Source organism: Erythranthe guttata, chromosome 9 (assembly GCF_056151865.1).
Source record: "Erythranthe guttata isolate IM_541 chromosome 9, IM_541, whole genome shotgun sequence".
In the NCBI taxonomy this organism is placed as follows: domain Eukaryota; kingdom Viridiplantae; phylum Streptophyta; class Magnoliopsida; order Lamiales; family Phrymaceae; genus Erythranthe; species Erythranthe guttata.
In genome coordinates this window covers 1,975,950-1,995,259 of record NC_142541.1, presented here as the reverse complement: position 1 = coordinate 1,995,259, position 19,310 = coordinate 1,975,950, and the positions used below count along the sequence as shown (strand labels likewise).

The following is a 19,310-nucleotide window of genomic DNA, read 5'->3' as shown; positions in this document are numbered from 1 at the left end:
TTACCCCCTGAAGTATTGAAAACATCAAATACCCCCCTGCCGTTAGTTTTTTTCTTCTAATTTCGTTAGTCAAACCCTTTGACCGACTATTGCATAGAAATGTTGGCTTTTTTTTTTTAACGAAAATACCCCAAAAAATTTATATATATAGATTTCAGGGCTTTTAGTTTTCATTTTTTGTGGGTTTTGTGCCGTTAGTTTTCCTATATATAGAAATTTTTTGAGGTATTTTCATTAAAAAAAAAAGCGAACATTTCTTTGCAATAGTCGGTCAAAGTGTTTGACTAACGGAATTAGAAGAAAAAAACTAACGGCAGGGGGGTGTTTGATGTTTTCAATACTTCAGGGGGGTAAACGATACATTTATCATAGTACAGGGGTGCAAAATGAATTTTACCCTTATATTTTACTTATACTTCTCTTAGAAATAAGTTGTTTTAATTAAGTTATTTTTTAAAAGTACTCATAAACTTGTTTTTTCTATTTAGCTTTATTTTTCACCCTCAAATTATATAAATTGCACTTAATACTCATTCACTAATTAACTTTTGTTTTTTTTAATAAACTTTTGCAAATACCGTCTAAAATAGATTTTAGGTGCAAAATGGGTATCAACAAACTACTTTTCTTTTGTCATATCTCTTATTCAAACACAAGAAAAACTATATATTTTATTCTTTTTATCTTACTAATTAATAAATTTTGAAAGGATAACATCAAATCTAATTTGACACAATCACACAAAGAACATGGTAAGATAAATAATATAAAAAACAGGAAGAAAACATTATTATAAATTGTGCTTGAAAAAGTCAGCTTCTTCATATTTAATTGATTTTATTTGATTGTTTTCTTAGCGCTAATAATTTTTCTATCACTCTTAATTAATTACTGAATTAGGTTTTGACAAAAATCTTACCCTAAAAGACGAATTAGGAACAAAATCCAGTATTTTTTTAATTTAATATATTGACCTTGTTATTACGATATTAATAATCTTATCTTAAGTCCATATTTTAGATTATTTTTTGGTAAATTTTAATTCTAATTATTATTTTTTTCTTCTAATAATCATTCAATTCAACAAAGAAATATAAGTAAAAAAAACATGTCTATATTATTCTGATTCAATAAAAAAAAATTGAACAATCAACCACCGAAAGAGCGAGCAATAATCGCCAGGGCATCGGCAAAGATCCCGACGAGTTTATCCGTATTCGCGACCTCGGCCGGTGCATTATGATTAAAAACCGCCTCGCACGCGTCGACTCCGGCGCGGATCGACTCGGCATTCTTCCTGAGTACCCCCCACGCATTTGAATTCAGTTCGCCCGGCGCAGCCTGGAAATGCTCGAGCGCGGTTTGGTAGAGATCGATGCACTGGCTGTATTGGTTCTTAACGGCCGGGTCCGCCGCGCTCATCATGGCTTCGTGCATGTCGATTTTGGTGTTGCCGCCGTAGTGCGCGGCCCATTGGACCGCGATCTGCCCCAGCATCGGGGGTGCTGCCGTCGCGCTGCGCGGATCAATGTTGAAGCATTGTTGGCAGAACGCCGGGTCCACGGTTTGACGGCACACGTCGTCCACCGCGGCGCCGTGTGTTTGTAGAGAGAGAAAAAGCAATTGGATGTTGAAAATTAGGGAGCAACATATGTAGAGAGAGGAAAACTTGGCCATGTTAATATTGATTCCCGCCCTTTTTTTTTTTTTTTTTTTTTTTTTAATTCAATTTGTGGGATTGTTTTATTTTTTTTCATCTCCATGTGAATTTATACAAAAATATTTGTAGTCTTTTAGTCAGTAACTAAATATCAAATCTGGTTTAATGGTTGAGAAATTAAATGCGTCTGATTTCTTGCTATATAAATCTTATATATAGAAGGAATGTTTTTTGTATATATGTATACACTTATTTTTTTCTTTAATCAATCTTATATAAAGAAGGTCAAAATCTTATATCCAATTTAATAATATTTTGTGTCCAATGTTTACAATACATTAATACAAACTTACATCATAAGTTGAGATGTAGCCTTTTGGCACTTTGCACCCTAAAAAATTATTAATATTATTTTACACCCTTAAAATACAATAAATCATGAATAATCCAAATTAATTTTTTTAATAGTACTTGTTTAGGATGCCAAAAAGTCAAATTAGTTTTTTTCGTATTCACAAAACTACAATGTGAAAAAATAAAATCATCAATATATTTAAAATAATCACAATATATATATATATATATATATATATATATATATATATATATATATATATATATATATTACATAATAAATCACATAGTTAATAAACACATCATAACGTTGCGAAGCCATGATTGAATCAATGGGGGATCGAATATACATTAAAAAGTTTAAATAAAAAATATCGTAAAAAAAATTAATGATAACAATGATTGTTCCAAGAATGACGACTCTAGTATTTTGCTATAAGGTGGGATTACGGGATCGCGGAGACAGCGCCTCTAAACAAAAAATAGGATTTTTTTTATTTTTGTGACTAGTTCGACTATATTAATTTTAATTTAATACCTTAAATTTAAAGAAAGAAAAAAAAATTATTCACGAGTTGTTTTTATTTTTCGAAATTTCCAAAAATTCCAATTTTATTCTTAATATCTCCTATTAAAATTCCAAAAGTTGTTCCGATTGTCATTCTTATTGGAATTTTCCGAAATTTCTGGAACTGAAACGTATTTTTTAATCGAGTCTAAAAAATATTGAAATATTATCTGAAACCATGTTTCTAATCCGATCCACCCGATTTTCAGTCCCAAAGTAGCATGCATGCAGCCTTCTTTTTTTATTTTTCTGTATAAATCAATGGATTAATACTTTCAATTCACATCATTTCAATACATAACGAGCCATAACTTTATTTTTTCTATTAATAATTCATCATTATGTAAAATTAATACCAATAATAATATAAAAAAATAAAATAAAATAACAAAATAATAATATCAAACTAAGAAATTAAATAAAACTGAATTATCACTAAGACATGAGTGCGTCAGCAATCAAAACCATGGCGTCAGCAAAGATTCGGACAAGTTTATCCCCGCTCGCGAACGGCGAACTATTGTTAAACAACGCCTCCGATCCGTCGACGTCGGCGCGTATCGCGACCGCCTGCTTCTTGTAGTCGGCGTAGTTGCCAGCTTGGCCTTGATGAAGGTCATTCATCATCGCCCCGAAGCAGTCGAACATGTGGAAGTAGAAAGTCGAGCACTTCAAGTATAGGTTGACCAGGTTCCGGTCCTTCTCGTTCGCCATGCGGTCGTCGACCTCGCCTTTCGTCGTGGCGGCGGCCGTCAACCCCACGTCGACGGCCACCGCCGCCAGCAACGTCATGGTGGCGGTCGCGTGTTACGTGGTAATTTGAGCAAGAAAACATAGTTTCAAGAATTAGGAAGAAATTGAGAGATATGAATTAGGAAGAGAATTAGAAGAAGAATTAGAGACGGAATTAAGAGAAGACAGAAGGAGATTAATTGATTCTTAAACTTTATAATACGTAACATTCTAATTACCCTATTTATAATACTCATAAATAATAATTAAACTACCACCCCACTAATCCCTTAACCACACTAACCCACTAATTTAATTCATGCCCACTAATAAAAAACTACCCACTAACATATAATTTGACTAATTCTAATTAAATTAAATAATAAAACATATCATCGCGCTGCGGCCGTCGGCATCGGCCGCGAAGCCTTGTAGGCACAAGGGTGGATCTGTGGTTTGGTTGCAAATATCGTCCACTGCAGCACCGTTTGTTTTTAGAGAGAGAAAGAGTAATTGGAGGATGAAAATTAGTGAGAAACAATTGTAGAGAGAGAAGAAGGTGGCCATGATAATAATAATTTTTTTTATTTTTTTTTTATTTTGTTTTTCAATTAGTGATTGGGTGTTTTTTTTTTTGGTTCAGTAATTAATTCGAATTTATAAAAAAACTATGTTGTAATATACCTGAGTAATTATATTTCAAATTCTATGTAGTGAGGGAGAAATTAACCACACCTAATTCCTTATTACTCAAATCTTATATAATAAATAATGCTTTGGAAATTAAAATATTTTTTTTCTTGGAATACGATATAGTATTTCTTATTTTAGGGAAAATTCGAAAATATATTATGAATTCACGGCCGAAAAGGGTTAAAGGGAAGGGAAACTCCTTCCAAACAATCGCCAAAACGCCAAAATAAGCTAAATTACGAGTAAGGCGATTACCATGCATGATTTGTAACAAAGGAAAACGAGCGAACAAAAAATAAATTAAAGAATCAACGATTGGAGAGCGTGGTTTTTTTTTTGCCATTCAAACAATCCATGACATGCGTCGGCAGACAGTCTCCATTAGATCGTCCTGAACATTGTTCAAGATGATCTAATCAGACTAAAATGTACGTATGTAATATCGACTGTGAATAATAATTAAGAACTTAATTAGACATTTGATTTATAATTATATCTAGCAATATATGGACAAATACAGTCTAGGATTCAAGTCGGAAAGGAATTTTTGAATTCCGTCGATTTGCATTCAAATTTTTTTGACTATGGAACATATATATACCTTCATTACAATATTCCATATCCCAATTTCTAAATTTTTTTGGACCGATACTTAAGTCATATATATATTGTTTTGAAAATTCTACGATCCAATTTTGATATTCAACATGAATTTCGATAATTCTATTTCTTTATCCGAAATATTTTATTAAAATATTATTTTATATCATATATGTACAAATATATTACATGTATAATTTGTCAAGTACGACTAGATTATTTTTTTTATTTAACTCATTACAAGAAGACATAATTAATATGTGATTTTTTCTTTTGTTTCTTGAAATTTCCGAAAATTCCAATTAAGTTCTTAACATCTCCCATTAAAATTTTCAAAATTTGTTCCAATTGTGATTTTTATTTTCGAAATTTCCGGAATCAGAACAGATTTGTTAATTCCAAAACTTTCGAAATTGGCATCGAAAGTGTTATTTAATTCATTTCCAAAAATATTGGAATATTTTCAAAACGCATGTTTCTGATTCGATCCATCCGATTTTCAGTCCCAAGTAACATCAATGCCGCCTTTTTTTTTCTTCTTTTTGTACAAATCAATGGATTAATATTTTCATATTCATATCATTTCAATATATAACGAACCCATAACTTGATTTTTCTATTAATCATTTATCATTATATTAAATTAATAACAATATTAATTAAACTACTAATTAATAAATTATAAAACTAGATCAAGGAGACATGAGAGCATCAGCAATCAAAACCATGGCATCGGCAAAGATCCCGACAAGTCTATCCCCGGCCGCGAACGGCGAACTATTGTTAAACAACGCCTCGACTCCGTCGACGTCGCCATGGATACCAATCGCCTGCTTCTTGTAGTCGGCCCAGTTGCTTTGATCCCAATCGTCCATCATCACCCCCATACTATCGGTCACGTGGAAGTAGAAAGTCGTGCACTGCAAGTAAATGTTGAACATTTTCCGATCCTTCTCCTCCACAAGGTGGTCTTCGATGTCGAGCGATACTCGACCGGCCTCGGCCAATGCCACGTCGATCGCGACCGTCGCCAGCGTCTTCATATCCGCGGTGGCGCTGCGCCCGTCGACGTCGGTCGCGAAACCTTTTAGGCACAAGGGTGGATCTTTGGTTTTGTTGCAGATATCGTCCACTGCTGCAGCGTTTGTTCTTAGAGAGAGAAAGAGTAATTGGAGGTGGAAAATTAGTAAGCAACAATTGTAGAGAGAGAAGAAGTTGGCCATGATAATTATATTAATTTTGTTTTTTTTTTCAATTTGTGATTATTTGTGTTTTTCTCGCCTCGAATTTATAAGAAAAAATATTGTAATATATTTGAGTAATCATATTTCTCTTTTTCTTTTTAGAAATTCAAATCATGTTACAAATTACTGAAATGAGTGAAAAGTTACAATGCTAAATATCTGATTAATCAAATCTTATTTCTCTCTCTAACTCATCTGAATTTATATAAAAGTATGAAACTATTATAATATATTTTAGTAATTCGATTTCAAATTCTATGTAATCGATGAGAAATTAATCACACGTGATTTCTTATTACTCAAATCTTATATAATAAATAAATAAATAAGATTTTCTTTAGCCCTTAGTACTTTTTCCTTCCTATTCTGAAATAAAAATCATAACAAAATCACTTAGCTTGTTGTGCATTTATATGAGTTATTTTCAAAATACAATATTAAAAGACCATTTTGTACAAGTTATATTTTTTTCTCTCTCAAAATTTAACATTAGTTTTTACGGATTTTAAATTTTAAACGCAGAGTATTGTTCCAATTTTACTAATATTTTTTTTGACTTCAAATGTGATTTTGACTCTTTGCAAGTCTGATTTTCACAAACTTCAAATTGCGGAACTTTTAGTAATATTATTGTTGACTTGCATTCGAAATTTTTTGACTACGAAACAAATATCTTCGTTCCGATATTTCTTGTCCTGATTTTCAATTTTTTCTCAATTCTTTTTTGTAATGGAATTGGAATAAATATTTTTTGAAAATTTCAATTTCATTTCTACCCGATCCTTATTCTGATCCGATCATCCGATTTTCACCCATGTAACATTGATGTGGCTTAATTTTTTTTTATAAATTATAGATAGATTGATCATTCTTCCCATTAATATCATTTCATTAATCAAGCCATAATTTTATTTTTCTATGATCATTTATCATTATTTTATGCACATGTAATAAATATATCCCAAGCATCCAATATTAAACTAGTAACTAATATACTGGAGGTCCCTTAAACAAAACGTCGTTATCAATGAGACATAAGAGCGTCAGCAATCAAAACCATGGCGTCAGAAAGGATCCCGACGAGTTTATCCCCACTTGCGAACGGCGAATTATTATTAAACAACGCCTCAACTCCACCAACATCGCTGCGGATTGTCGCCGCCTGCTTCTTGTAGTCGGCGTAGTTGCCTTGGCCTTGATGCACGTCATTCATCATCACCCCGAAGCACGAGTCGATGTGGAAGTAGAAAGTCGTGCACTTCAAGTAGATGTCTTTCAGATTGCGATCCTTCTCGTTCACGAGGCGGTCTTCGATATCGAGCGCGGTTTTGCTGGCGGCGGCCAACCCCACGTCGACGGCGACCGACGCCAGCAACGTCATGTCCGCGGTGGCACTCCGCCCGTCGGCGTCGGTCGCGAAACCTTGTAGGCACAAGGATGGATCTTTGGTTCGGTTGCAGATATCGTCCACTGCAGCACCGTTTGTTTCTAGAGAGAGAAAGAGTAATTGGAGGATGAAAATTAGTGAGCAACAATTGTAGAGAGAGAAGAAGGTGGCCATGATAATATTATTAATTTCTTTTTTTCAATCTGTGATTAGTGTTTTTTTTTTCTATCTCTAATTCATTCCAATTTATACAAAATTATTGTAATTTATTTGAGTAATTAGATTTGAAGTTATATTTACTGATTGAGATTAATAAACCACAAATAATTACTTATACTTGAATCTTAATTATCAAAATAATTATAGTAGTAATAATAATTTATATCTTTTATCATTATGGTGTTTTTTGCATAAGTCCATATCTTTAGTATTCTAGGTTCATGGGTCATATTTCTTTGACCAATAAGCTCATTCCTCTAATATATATTTATGATAAATAAAGAAAAATTTAATGTATACGACAAAACTACCCCAAATTATTTACACCAAATTCTTAATTGTAACCCCAATTTAATCAATTTTGACCACAAAAATTCAATTTTGACTGTTTTTTAACTTTTTTTTTTGAAATTATTTTTTTGTCGCCGGTCTCTGGTGTTGACTTTTGAATTTTTTTTATGGTTTGATTTTTTCGCCGCCGGTTTCCGGCGTTGACTTTTTCGATTTTATTTTTGTGTCCGCTTTTTCCGCTGCTGGTTTTCGGTGTTGACCGCCGATCTCCAGCGTTGACTTTTTTTAGTGAACTTTTTTTTTTCCTAAATTTTTTTACTCCGCCACTTAATGTTGACCGTAATTGTACATTCATTAACAATAATTATACTTTCACTGACAACAAATTAACGTAATTATACTGTCGTTGAAAGTACATCCACGTAATTGTACTGACATTGACAGTACATTTATGTAATTGTACTGTCGTTGAAACTACAAGTAGTATCAACGACAATATTATTATTTTTTTTTGGCTTTTTTTATTTGTTTTATTTGTTGACAAGTCTCGTAATAATATTACCGTCGTTGACAGAAAATAACTGTAAACGCAATAATATTACTGTCAGCAACATTAATATTATTATTTTTTTGGATTTTTTGTTTTGTTCGAGTTGTTGACGGAGTAACGTAATAATATAATATTACTGTCTACTATTATAATATTGTTGTAAACACATAATATTACTATGGTTGACGGCAATATTACTGTTGTTAGAGTAATATTACCGTCAACCACATCAATATTAATTTTTTATTATGTTTACCTTTGTTGAACGCTCAACATATTAATATTACTCTATTACACAATAATAATGACTTTTATTGTGTTAATATTACTGTGGTACAGATTAATATTAAAACTGAATCAATGCGACATGAGTGTGTCAGCAATCAAAACCTTGGCTTTAATGCAAGTCATTAATCGTCACCCCGAGGCACGAGTCGATATGGTAATAAAAAGTCGTGCACTTCAAGTAGATGTTTTACAGATTGCGGTCCTTCGATATCGAGTGCGGTTTGGCCGACAGCGGTCAAGCCCACGTCGACGGCGACCGACGCCAGCAACGTCATGTCGGCGGTGGCGCTCTGCCCGTCTGATGTCGGCCGCGAAACCTTGTGGGCACAAGGATGTATCTTTGGTTTGGTTGCAAATATCGTCTACTGCAGCACCATTTGTATGTAGAGAGAGAGAGTAATTGGATGATGAAAATTAGTGAGAAAACAATTGTAGAGAGAGAAGAAGGTGGCCATGATAATTATTTATTGTATTTTTTAAAATTTGTGATTGGTGTTTTTCTTTCTTTCTCTAATTCATTCGAATTTATACAAAACTATTGTAGTTTATTTGAGTGATTAGATCTCAAATTATATTTACAGATTGAGATTAATAAACCACACATAATTTCTTATTACTCAAATCTTGTTTGTCAAAATAATCATAATATACAGTAATAATAATAAATTATATTTCTCAATAATATATAAAAGAAAGAATCGTGTGAGAACCCTATAAAACCCTAAGGAAATTGTAATAGATTTGTTTCCTTTTTGCATGGTGTTGGTCGAAAACCTACACGCAAGTGCACGTATCGTACAAGTAATATAGTGGACTAAAAGTACGGATATCGAACCCACAGAGAATATTTAATTATCTAATCCTAGACGCTAAATTCTACCAATTATTATCAAGCCCACCCTACACAGTCGACTTTAGAGAGAATTAACTAAAATAAATTAAAAAAAATAAATTAAAAAGCAAATTAAAACGACAAAGCAAGAAAGCAAATTAAACACGAAGATTTATCAGAGTAAACGAGCCTAGGATTTTATTCTTCCCCCTATGTGATTATTATTCCCCCAATTCCTTCAAGTATGCAAGCAATTAACCCGGATTATTAACCTGAGATGCTAAAATAATCATAACCCGCTTCCGCGTGTATTACGATTCTAATACTCTAGATTCAATTACTATATTCCTATGCAATTAATTCAAGAACACAGCATTAAGCACAAATCTCAATAATGGCTACCTAAGAGATTAACTATATTCCTATGTTAATACCACAAAGGCTCTTCTACCACAGTTCTAATTATTAACCCGATCTTCCGATGCATGCGATTAACAATAACATAAAAGCGCATAAAGTGGCCAGTTTCATGAACTTAATAAAACAAGTAGAAGAAATAATCCGGAATTAAAACTTGCATAAAATTATAGTATTGGGTTCATAAATCCCACATAGGGTTCCAAATAAAATCCTAGAAATAAGAAAATTAGCTACTCATGATTAAAGGAAAAACACGAATAAAATAAGTCATAAACGATAAATCTATGCTTAGAGTCTTCGAATTCTTCGTCTTCGTTATTGTTTTGTTGCTCTCCAAATTGCGTAAAAAAGATCCCCAATTCGACATTCGATGATGATGCGCCTTCCTCCCATGTCTCCTCGATAATCCTCGCACACTCGTCATGACGAACCCACATAGCTTCAAAGCGATAGGGCTACAATCATAATCCACTACATCTATATATATATTTTTTTTATTATTAATATTATTATTATTATTATTATTATTATTATTATTATTATTATTATTATTATTATTATTATTATTATTATTATTATTATTATTTTCCAGCCTATTTTTTCTAATAAAAAATATGTTTTATTTATTTAATGATTGACAATTAAGTTTTTATAGTTTTTTTTAATGAATTTGTATTAATATATCCGTATAAATCTTGATGTTGTTTTTGATATCACTAATAAATTTTATTATAATTGTAATTATCATGTATTAAATTAATCATTATTTTTATTTGAAATGTATGTTGTGCATCGCACGAAAGAAAATGCTAGTATCTAGTAATAATAATAAATTATATTTCTCAATAATATATAAAAGAAAGAATCGTGTGAGAACCCTATAAAACCCTAAGGAAACTGTAATAGATTTGTTTCCTTTTTGCATGGCAAGAGAAGAATTGCTTAGTTCTTAATAATTAAAAAAAAAAAAAAAAATATAATAATTAACTATGATCAGTGAGAAAGAGTTGTAGCCATAATTGCAACGGCATCAGCCAGAATGCCAACAAAGTCGTTCTCCTTTCTGAACGGCGATGCCTGCATGAACACCGCCTCGCACCGGTCAACGCCGCTGCGGGCGAGCCCCATCTTCATCTTCAGATCCACGTACCGGCGCTGCTGCAGATCCTCCGGCGCGATGTCGAGTGCGGCCAACGCGTCGACATACAAGTCCTCGCACTGGATGTACAAGTTCCTGTTTCCGGGATTCTTCTCCGACATTACGAAGCGGTGGATTTTGATTTTGGTTTGCCCGGCGGTGTTCTCCGCCGTGTCGATGGTGATTTGTGCCAGCTGCGGGAGCGCCGCCGTGCGGCTGCGCGGGTCGGTATTCATAGCTGCTATGCAGAGCGACGGGTTTTTGGTTTGGCGGCAGATGTCGTCCATCGCGGCGGCGTTTGTTTGTAGGAAGAGATTGCCGGAGATGAGAAAAACAATGCAAAGAGAGAAGAAAGTAGCCATTATTAGCAGTTAGCACTCTTTTTTCTCTCTTTTTTTCTTTTATTTTTTTTTGGTCGAATGTATTTTTTTTTAGGGTTTTCGTGTGAATTTATACACAATTATGTGAATGTATGTATAAATTTTCAAATCCAATTTTGTGATCTAGAAATTTATTTCACAGGATTTTTTTTCCTATTGGGATTAAAACAATTAAAGAAAATTATTATATATATCGATTTTGTTATTCTGATTTTGGTTTTAACCGCATACCATGCCAAGATTAATTTGGAATTATTGTTTTTAATTACATGTTGAGAAATCATTGACAATTTATATTCATGTGCGTATAGCAAAAAGGCCCATCACATGGGACTTAAATGCATTTTGGTCCACAAAAAAAAAACAGTCTCTCAATTAACTCCATCCCCATGTCTTTAGTCTAAAATATCCTCAACAATATAATTCTTATCAATTCCACCAATTATGCTCTAACTTCATTAATATTACACATTGACCCCCATATTTAAACAAATATATCACATTAACCCCCAAAACTTTTTTTTTTCAGAAAATAATTTTTTTTTCTGAAATATTCAGATTCCGGCCAGATTTCCGGGGTTGACCGCCGGAGACCGCCGGTCTCCGGTGTTGACTTTTTTTTTTTTTTTTGAAAACTTTTTTTTTCCTGAAATTTTTTCCGGCCGGTCAACCACCGTTGACTTTTTTTTTCTTTTTGTTTTTTTTGAATTTTTTTTTCTTAGAAGAAAAAAAATTTTAATTAATATTACTGTTTTAGCTACTAAATTACTGTCTCAGACAGCAATATTACTGTTTGGGACAATAATATTATGAATATTATTTTTCCGAACAGTAATATTATTAATATTATTGTCTAAGACAATTAAATTACTGTTGAAGACAGTAATTTAGTTTCTAAGGCAGTACTATTAATTAAAATATTTTTTTTAAGAAAAAAAATGAAAAAAAAGTCAATTAACAGTTAAATTACTGTCTCCGACAGTTAAATCACTGCTGGAGACAGTAATTTAGCAAACGAATACAGTAATATTAATTAAAAATATTTTTTTTAATAATAAAAAGTCAATTAACAGTTAAATAACTGTTTCCAACAGTTAAATAACTGCTGGAGACAGTAATTTAGCAAGATACAGTAATATTAATTAAAATATTTTTGAAGAAAAAAAAAGTCAATTAATAGCTAAATTACTGTCTCCGGCAGTTAAATAACTGCCGGAGACAGTAATTTAGCAGCCAAGACAGTAATATTAATTAAAAAAAATTAGAAAAAACAAAATTATAAAAAAAAAAAAAAAAGTCAACGCCGGAATCTGGCCGGAAAAAAAAAACATTTCAGAATTTTTTTTTTTCTGAAAATAAATAAATTTGGGGGGTTAATGTGATATATTTGTTTAAATCCGGGGTCAATGTGTAATATTAAGGAAGTTAGAGCATAATTGGTGAAATTGATAAGAATTAGGGTTAAAATTGGGGTCAAAATTGAAATTGGGGTTAAAATTGGTTAATTGATGAAATTTGGCTAAATTGGGGTGTAAATCATGAAATTGGAGTTGAATTGAGTTTCAATGAAGCGGGGGTAATTTTGGTATATATGAAAGGATTTTCCTTATTTGCAAATAAGTTTGAATGAGTTGGATTTATTTGAAAGACAAAAAAATTGGATGTCTCTATTTTAATTATTTGCCATTACCCCATTTCCAATTCATGTATGTAAAATAAAGGAATGAATCGTTAGATTATATTAGATTAGATTAGATTTATAAAAATCCGAGTCGTATCTCCTTTTTCTGGGCTTCGACCGAGTTTCACTATTATTATTCGCCACTTAAGCCGGTCCGTTCAATTGGATCGAACCAATTTGTATCTCTCCCTCTCAACTTTATCACACATTATAATGGTATTAGGGGTGGATATTGAGGTTATTGTTACTAAAAGTATAAGTTGTTAGTAAAATGTATTATTTAATATTAGGGTTAATAGCATTTCGCCACCTGGACTTTGCCTGTTTTTGCACTTTGCCACCTTAACTAAAAAAAGTTGCAAGCGCACACCCACACTCAGTTTTTTTACGCACATAACCACCTAAGGGGAATATTCCAGCGAATATTCTCATTTTTCAACACACGCGATACGCACATGCGAAAGTAAAAGGACTTTTTCGTATTTTCACCTGAAAATATCATAAGGGGGTGAAATTGAAAGTACCAGGGATTCAATTGAACTTAATTTGAAACTTTCACAAATGCGAAATTAATTAAAGCTTTGTGCCTTCATCTTCCATGGGATCAAAACACCACCGCTGCACGTCTGTTTCAAAATGGAGCAAAAATATCTCCAATAAAGAGATGAAGAACAACAACGACATCAATCTGCTGAAATTCGCCGTGGATGAGGGAGACGAAGAACCCAACTCCGGAAGCGATTGAATCGGATTTCGGATTCTCGCCGGATAGTCTGGCGTACAGCATGTACCACCGTTCTTCCAAGTCGTCGAGGTACCTTTTCACGACCGGCGAACCGATTTCAACGCTTTCCCATGAATTGTCGGGGCCCAAATCGAAGACTAAACCCCTACAGAGCGACGAATTTGAAGGAAGTGGTGGAATTGAAGTGGGCGTGGGCGTGGATACTTGAATTGGGAAGTGAGTAATTTTCATATGTTGTCTCTTTGGCGGTGCTTCTGCTCATCAACAACAAGGCGTTTCAGGAATCCTCCAACGGCAGCCCCCCCACCCCTGTCGGAATTCTCCAATGGCAGCGCCCCTTTGTTCACCGGGCCCAAGCAGTGGGTGTTTTGATCCCATGGAAGATGAAGCCACAACGCTTCAATTAATTTCGAATTTGTAAAAGTTTCAAAATAAGTTCAATTGAGTCCCCGATACTCTCATTTTCACCCCCTTATGATATTTTCAGGTGAAAATACGAAAAAGCCCTTGTCCTTTCGCATGTGCATCGCGCGTGCGTTGAAAAATGAGAATATTCGCCAGAATATTCCCCTTAGCTGGTTACGTGCGTCAAAAAACTGAGTTTGGGTGTGCGTTTGCAACTTTTATTAGTTAAGGTGGCAAAGTGCAAAAACGGCCAAAGTTCAGGTGGCGAAATGCTATTAACCCTTAATATTAATATCTTTAATAAGTTCAGGTGTATTATATTTAGATTCTTGCACTTAAAAGTGGGATATATTCGAACTTAGGAGTTAGGACATTTCATTTGGCATGACTCTAATACTAAGTCGCATAACCATCTCAGGTTGAGCTTAGGGATGGCAATTTGACTTGTGCTATATGTACCCCTCCCGACCCGCCCCGAAAATGGCGGGGAATGCCCGCCTCGAAAAAATACGGGACGATTTCATGGATTTTGTTATACCCGCCCGCATCCCCGCCCCGTCATTGTATTCTCTTGAACCCAATTTCGTACTTCAAATCACTAAATAAAAATTGTAAAAACGCCTCTTAAATTGTGAAAAATTACAGACCACCCACCGAAAGCACAGAATTGTACATATTTGCACTATTACCCCACAAGAAATAGCAAATTACTCTAATGCTCCCAAAATAACAACATTGTATTTCATCCCATTTAGAGGGAGAGAAGAGAGAGAAACGGGTGTAGATAATGTCTAATCTCTCAGCTCCAATAGTGGGGATTTCAATTTCATGGCTGCCTTCAAAACCAAGGAATCAAACCTACAAAGATCATCAAAATTCATCTTCTCATCTCCCTACCCACAAATACAAAAACCCTAGAAACAACCACATTTGCAGAGCGCACTGTTTTTCAGAAATCCCTGTTTCTCTCTCATCCACATCTTCAATAAACGCGCCGCTCGACGCAATAGCCGCGATCCACAATCGAAATTGCTCGAGGATTTGGTTGTGGCGGATTTGGATCCGGCGATGGCGAAGGATAGTGATGTCATGGTCAGGGCCGGTTGGCCGGTTCTGAGTAAAGACGAGAAATGCGGTCGCCTTGGGCCCCCAATTTTTTTATGATTACGTAAAAAAAGTCCAGATTTTGGCTTTGAGGTTATCTTATATAAATGTAATTAAGACTTGGTAATATATATAGGAGTTTCCTTATGAATCAAAATTCCTATAATGCAAAGTTGAGAAATTACGGACGGATGTCCGAAATTTAATTCATTTTCTCAGACGGCCGTCTCAACCTTCGATTAGATTTTTTTTTTACATTCGGGACGATCGTCGGAGAATTAGCTGAAAACTTCAGACGGCCGTTTCAGTTCTATTTTTGGTCTGCGGCTAGTTGTCTTCCCTCCTTGCCCGTTCTTTACCGTTCCATCCTCTAGACTCCCGATTCTTCAATTTGTACCTAAAATACACTAACCAAGTCATTAAGCACCATTCAATCAATGAAATTCCACAAAAATTGACATAAGAAAATATAAATTGAGTGTTAAACTTACACTCAACACCTCTAAAAAAATCGGGGGCCAGCCCCCGTACCCTCAATTTTTTTAACCTACTATGTTATATTACTTCGAACAAAAAAAAAGACAATGTTGCCCCTTCGAGGGGCCCCTGTTTCAAAGATCTAAACACTTCGCCTTGGGCCCCCGAATTTCTAGGAACGAGCCTGATCATGGTACCCTAAGCTGCCGTTGGAAGAGTTCCCGTACGTGTTGGCCTACGCGCCGATGGAGCCACTGCTGGTTCTGACGAGGAAGGTGATTCCGTTGTTGGCCGGAGTTGACGTAACTCCGATTGTGTGGTTTGGATTGCTCAGTTTTACAAATGAAATCCTAATCGCATATTTATATATATATATATATATATATATATATATATATATATATATATATATATATATATATATATATATATATGGGAATTTAATTAAAAAAAGGATATTCAATTTTTTTTTCTTTCAAATATTTTCAGCTCATTCAAACTTATTTGCAAATACGGAAAACCTTTAATATATATCAAAATTATCTTCAATTTTTAAAAATTCAATTCAACTCTAATTTCATGATTTACACCCCAATTTAGCCCAATTTCACCAATTAATCAATTTTGACCATAATTCTAATTTTGACCCGCCACCACCAGAAACCGCCAGTCAGCCGCCGTTGACCGCCGATCTCCAGAGTTAGACTTATTATAGATTAGGTAGGAGTCATTTCCTTATTGGGTCTCTGATACCAACTGATAAGAGAGTTATAAGCCGAATGGTAAACTCTGTCAGAATCATACGTGACTTTCGGGATGCATGAAACACTGCCAGAATCATACCTGAGATATGGTAAATTACGCAATAACCCCTCATGTTCGGGTAATTACAATCACCGCCGCAACTATAAATCTTCTTACACGTCCACTTTTGCGGTGTCAAATTTAGTGGAATCTTCTAGATTATACGAAATATTCCTCACTTTTGTAACTATTTTATCACATGAGAACTCCACATTTTGAAGCAAGATGAGAATAAAATGTGTTTTTTGGATTGTAGATATCAGATTGTGGTGCATTAGAAATTGCAATTTCGCACAAAACGAGTACAAACTAGAGAATATTCCACAAAATCTAGAAAATTATATTGAATTTGACACCATAAGGGTGGACGTAAGAAGATTCATAGTTGAAGGTAGTTGTAATTATCCAAACATGAGGGGGTTTTTCGTAATTTGATTATACGTCAATGGCGGTTGTAATTTACCCTTTATTTAATGAGCAATTTCATATTATGACAATTAAGTTCATATATATTTTTTTTCAGAATGAGTTTGCATTATTAAATCTGTATAAATATTAATATTGTTACCGATATCAACAATAAATTTTATTATAATTGTTATTGACATGCATTAAAAAAGTAATCATTATTTTCACTTTTGAAATGCTAGCAAATCAGCGAGACAGAGTTCTCGCCATAATTGCAACGGCATCAGCCAGAATCCCCACAAACTCGTTATCCTTACGGAACGGTGATTCATGCATGAACGCCGCCTCGCACCGGTCAACGGCGCGGCGGGCGAGCCCCATCTGCATGTCCAGATCCACGTACCGCCGCTTCTTCAGATCCTCCGGCGCGATGTTGAGGGCGGCCAACGCGTCGACATAGAAATCCTCGCACTGGCTGTACATTTTCTGTTTTCGGGGATTCTTCTCCGACATTACAAAGCCGTGGATCCTGATTTTGGTTTGCCCGGCGGTGTACTCCGCCGTGTCGACGGTGATCTGCGCCAGCTGCGGAAGCGCCGCCGTGCGGCTGCGCGGGTCGGTATTCATTGCAGCCACGCAGAGCGACGGGTTTTTGGTTTGGCGGCAGATATCGTCCATCGCGGCGGCGTTTGTTTTTAGGAAGAGATTGCCGGAGATGAGAAAAAGAATGCAGAGGGAGAAGAAAGTAGCCATTATAGCACTTTTGGTCGAATGTATTTTTTTAGGGTAATTTGTGATTGGTGTTTTTTATTTTCTTTCTCAAATTCATTCGAATTTATACAAAACTGAAAACTATTGTAATTTATTTGAGTAGTTAGATTTCAAATTGTATTTAATGATTGAGATTAATAAACCACACACATAATTTCTGATACTCGAATCTTATTTATCAAAATAATTATAATAGTAATAATAATTTATATCTTTTATCTTTATATATATAAGAAGGAAACGATGGGATAACCTCAACATTCCTAATCACATATATCTAACAAAAACAATATTAAATATATGGGCAAATAGTAAAATGAGACATGACAAGCGGGTTAAATGCACATTGATCCAGACGAAAAATAGTCTTCTAAATAAATTCATTCACATGTCTTTTGTGTAAAATAGCCTCCACAATATATTTTTTTTATCAATTTCATCCATTATATTTTAACTTTCTCAATATTACACATTGACCTCGGATTTAAATAAATATATCACATTAACCCCATTTTAATAATTTTTTGAAAATATATTTTTTTTTCAGAAAATAATTTTTGTTCTGAATATTTATTTTCCGGCCAGATTTCGACGTTTACTTTTTTTTTTAAACTCTTTATTCAGAATTTTTTTCCGACCGCTTTTCGGCGTTGACTTATTTTTTGAATCTTTTTTCTTAAAAAAAGTTATTTTAATTAATATTACTGTTTTGGCTGCTAAATTAGTGTCTCCAACAGTAATTTAACTGTTAACTAACTGGCTTTAACAGTAATATTGAATACCAAAACAATAATATTATTAAGGGAAAATGAGGGACGACCCCCTCATTAGGTAAAATAATATAGTCTGGGCTCAATTTATAATTAACCATTTGTAAACAAACTCATTTAATATTTTCTGAATTGTGTGACCCCCTAAGCTTATGTTAATGCCCATTATGCCCTTTTTTGTCAATATTTTTCTCCTACTTTCTCTTTCTTCTCATTATTTCTCTCTTATCCGTCATTTTATATTTTCCATTCATTTCTCTCTCTTCATTTTTTTCCTCACGTTCTTTTATTCTTCTTCTCTCTCCGCTCTCCTCTCTCTCTCTCTCTCTCTCTCTCCTCTCTCTCTCTCTCTCTCTCTCTCTCTCTCTTCCCCCATTTACTCTCTTACCGTATCTTTTTTTATTCTTTTTTCTCCCCCCCCTCTCTCTCTCTCTCTCTCCTTTCTCGTCCCCCATTTCATCTCTTCTCATCTGTTTTTGTTTCATTTTTTCTCTTTAGTTTTATCTATTTATTACCACTACTTTACCTTTTTCTTCTACATCTCATTTTTTGTTCGTTTAAATCAATCGATTTTCTACTTTATGAAATTCATGTATTCACCGGAGATGAGATTTCTATCACGAGTATTCAATTTTATAACACCATAGTATCTTAAATTTAAAAATATATAATATAGTGAATTACTGAAAAATTTATAGTTGACTACCAATTGTTTTATAGTTGACATCGGAACAATTATAGTTGACTATCTAATTTTTGTTGTTCACTCTGGCAACAATATAGTTAACT

General features: G+C 34.0%; 3 protein-coding genes across 3 annotated transcripts; all 3 read right to left on the bottom strand.

The window, feature by feature from the left end:
- Positions 1–1,149: 1,149 nt before the first annotated feature.
- Positions 1,150–1,677, bottom strand: LOC105952136 (putative invertase inhibitor). The gene has a single exon (XM_012975651.1). It carries the CDS (start codon positions 1,675–1,677, stop codon positions 1,150–1,152), a length of 528 nt encoding a protein of 175 aa, XP_012831105.1.
- A 9,154-nt stretch (positions 1,678–10,831) lies between these two features.
- On the bottom strand, positions 10,832–11,338 carry LOC105952137 (pectinesterase inhibitor). Its single transcript, XM_012975652.1, has one exon. The coding sequence runs from the start codon at positions 11,336–11,338 to the stop codon at positions 10,832–10,834; it is 507 nt and encodes a 168-aa protein (XP_012831106.1).
- Positions 11,339–17,226: 5,888 nt separating this feature from the next.
- LOC105952138 (pectinesterase inhibitor) lies at positions 17,227–17,733 on the bottom strand. The gene has a single exon (XM_012975654.2). It carries the CDS (start codon positions 17,731–17,733, stop codon positions 17,227–17,229), a length of 507 nt encoding a protein of 168 aa, XP_012831108.2.
- Positions 17,734–19,310: the final 1,577 nt, after the last annotated feature.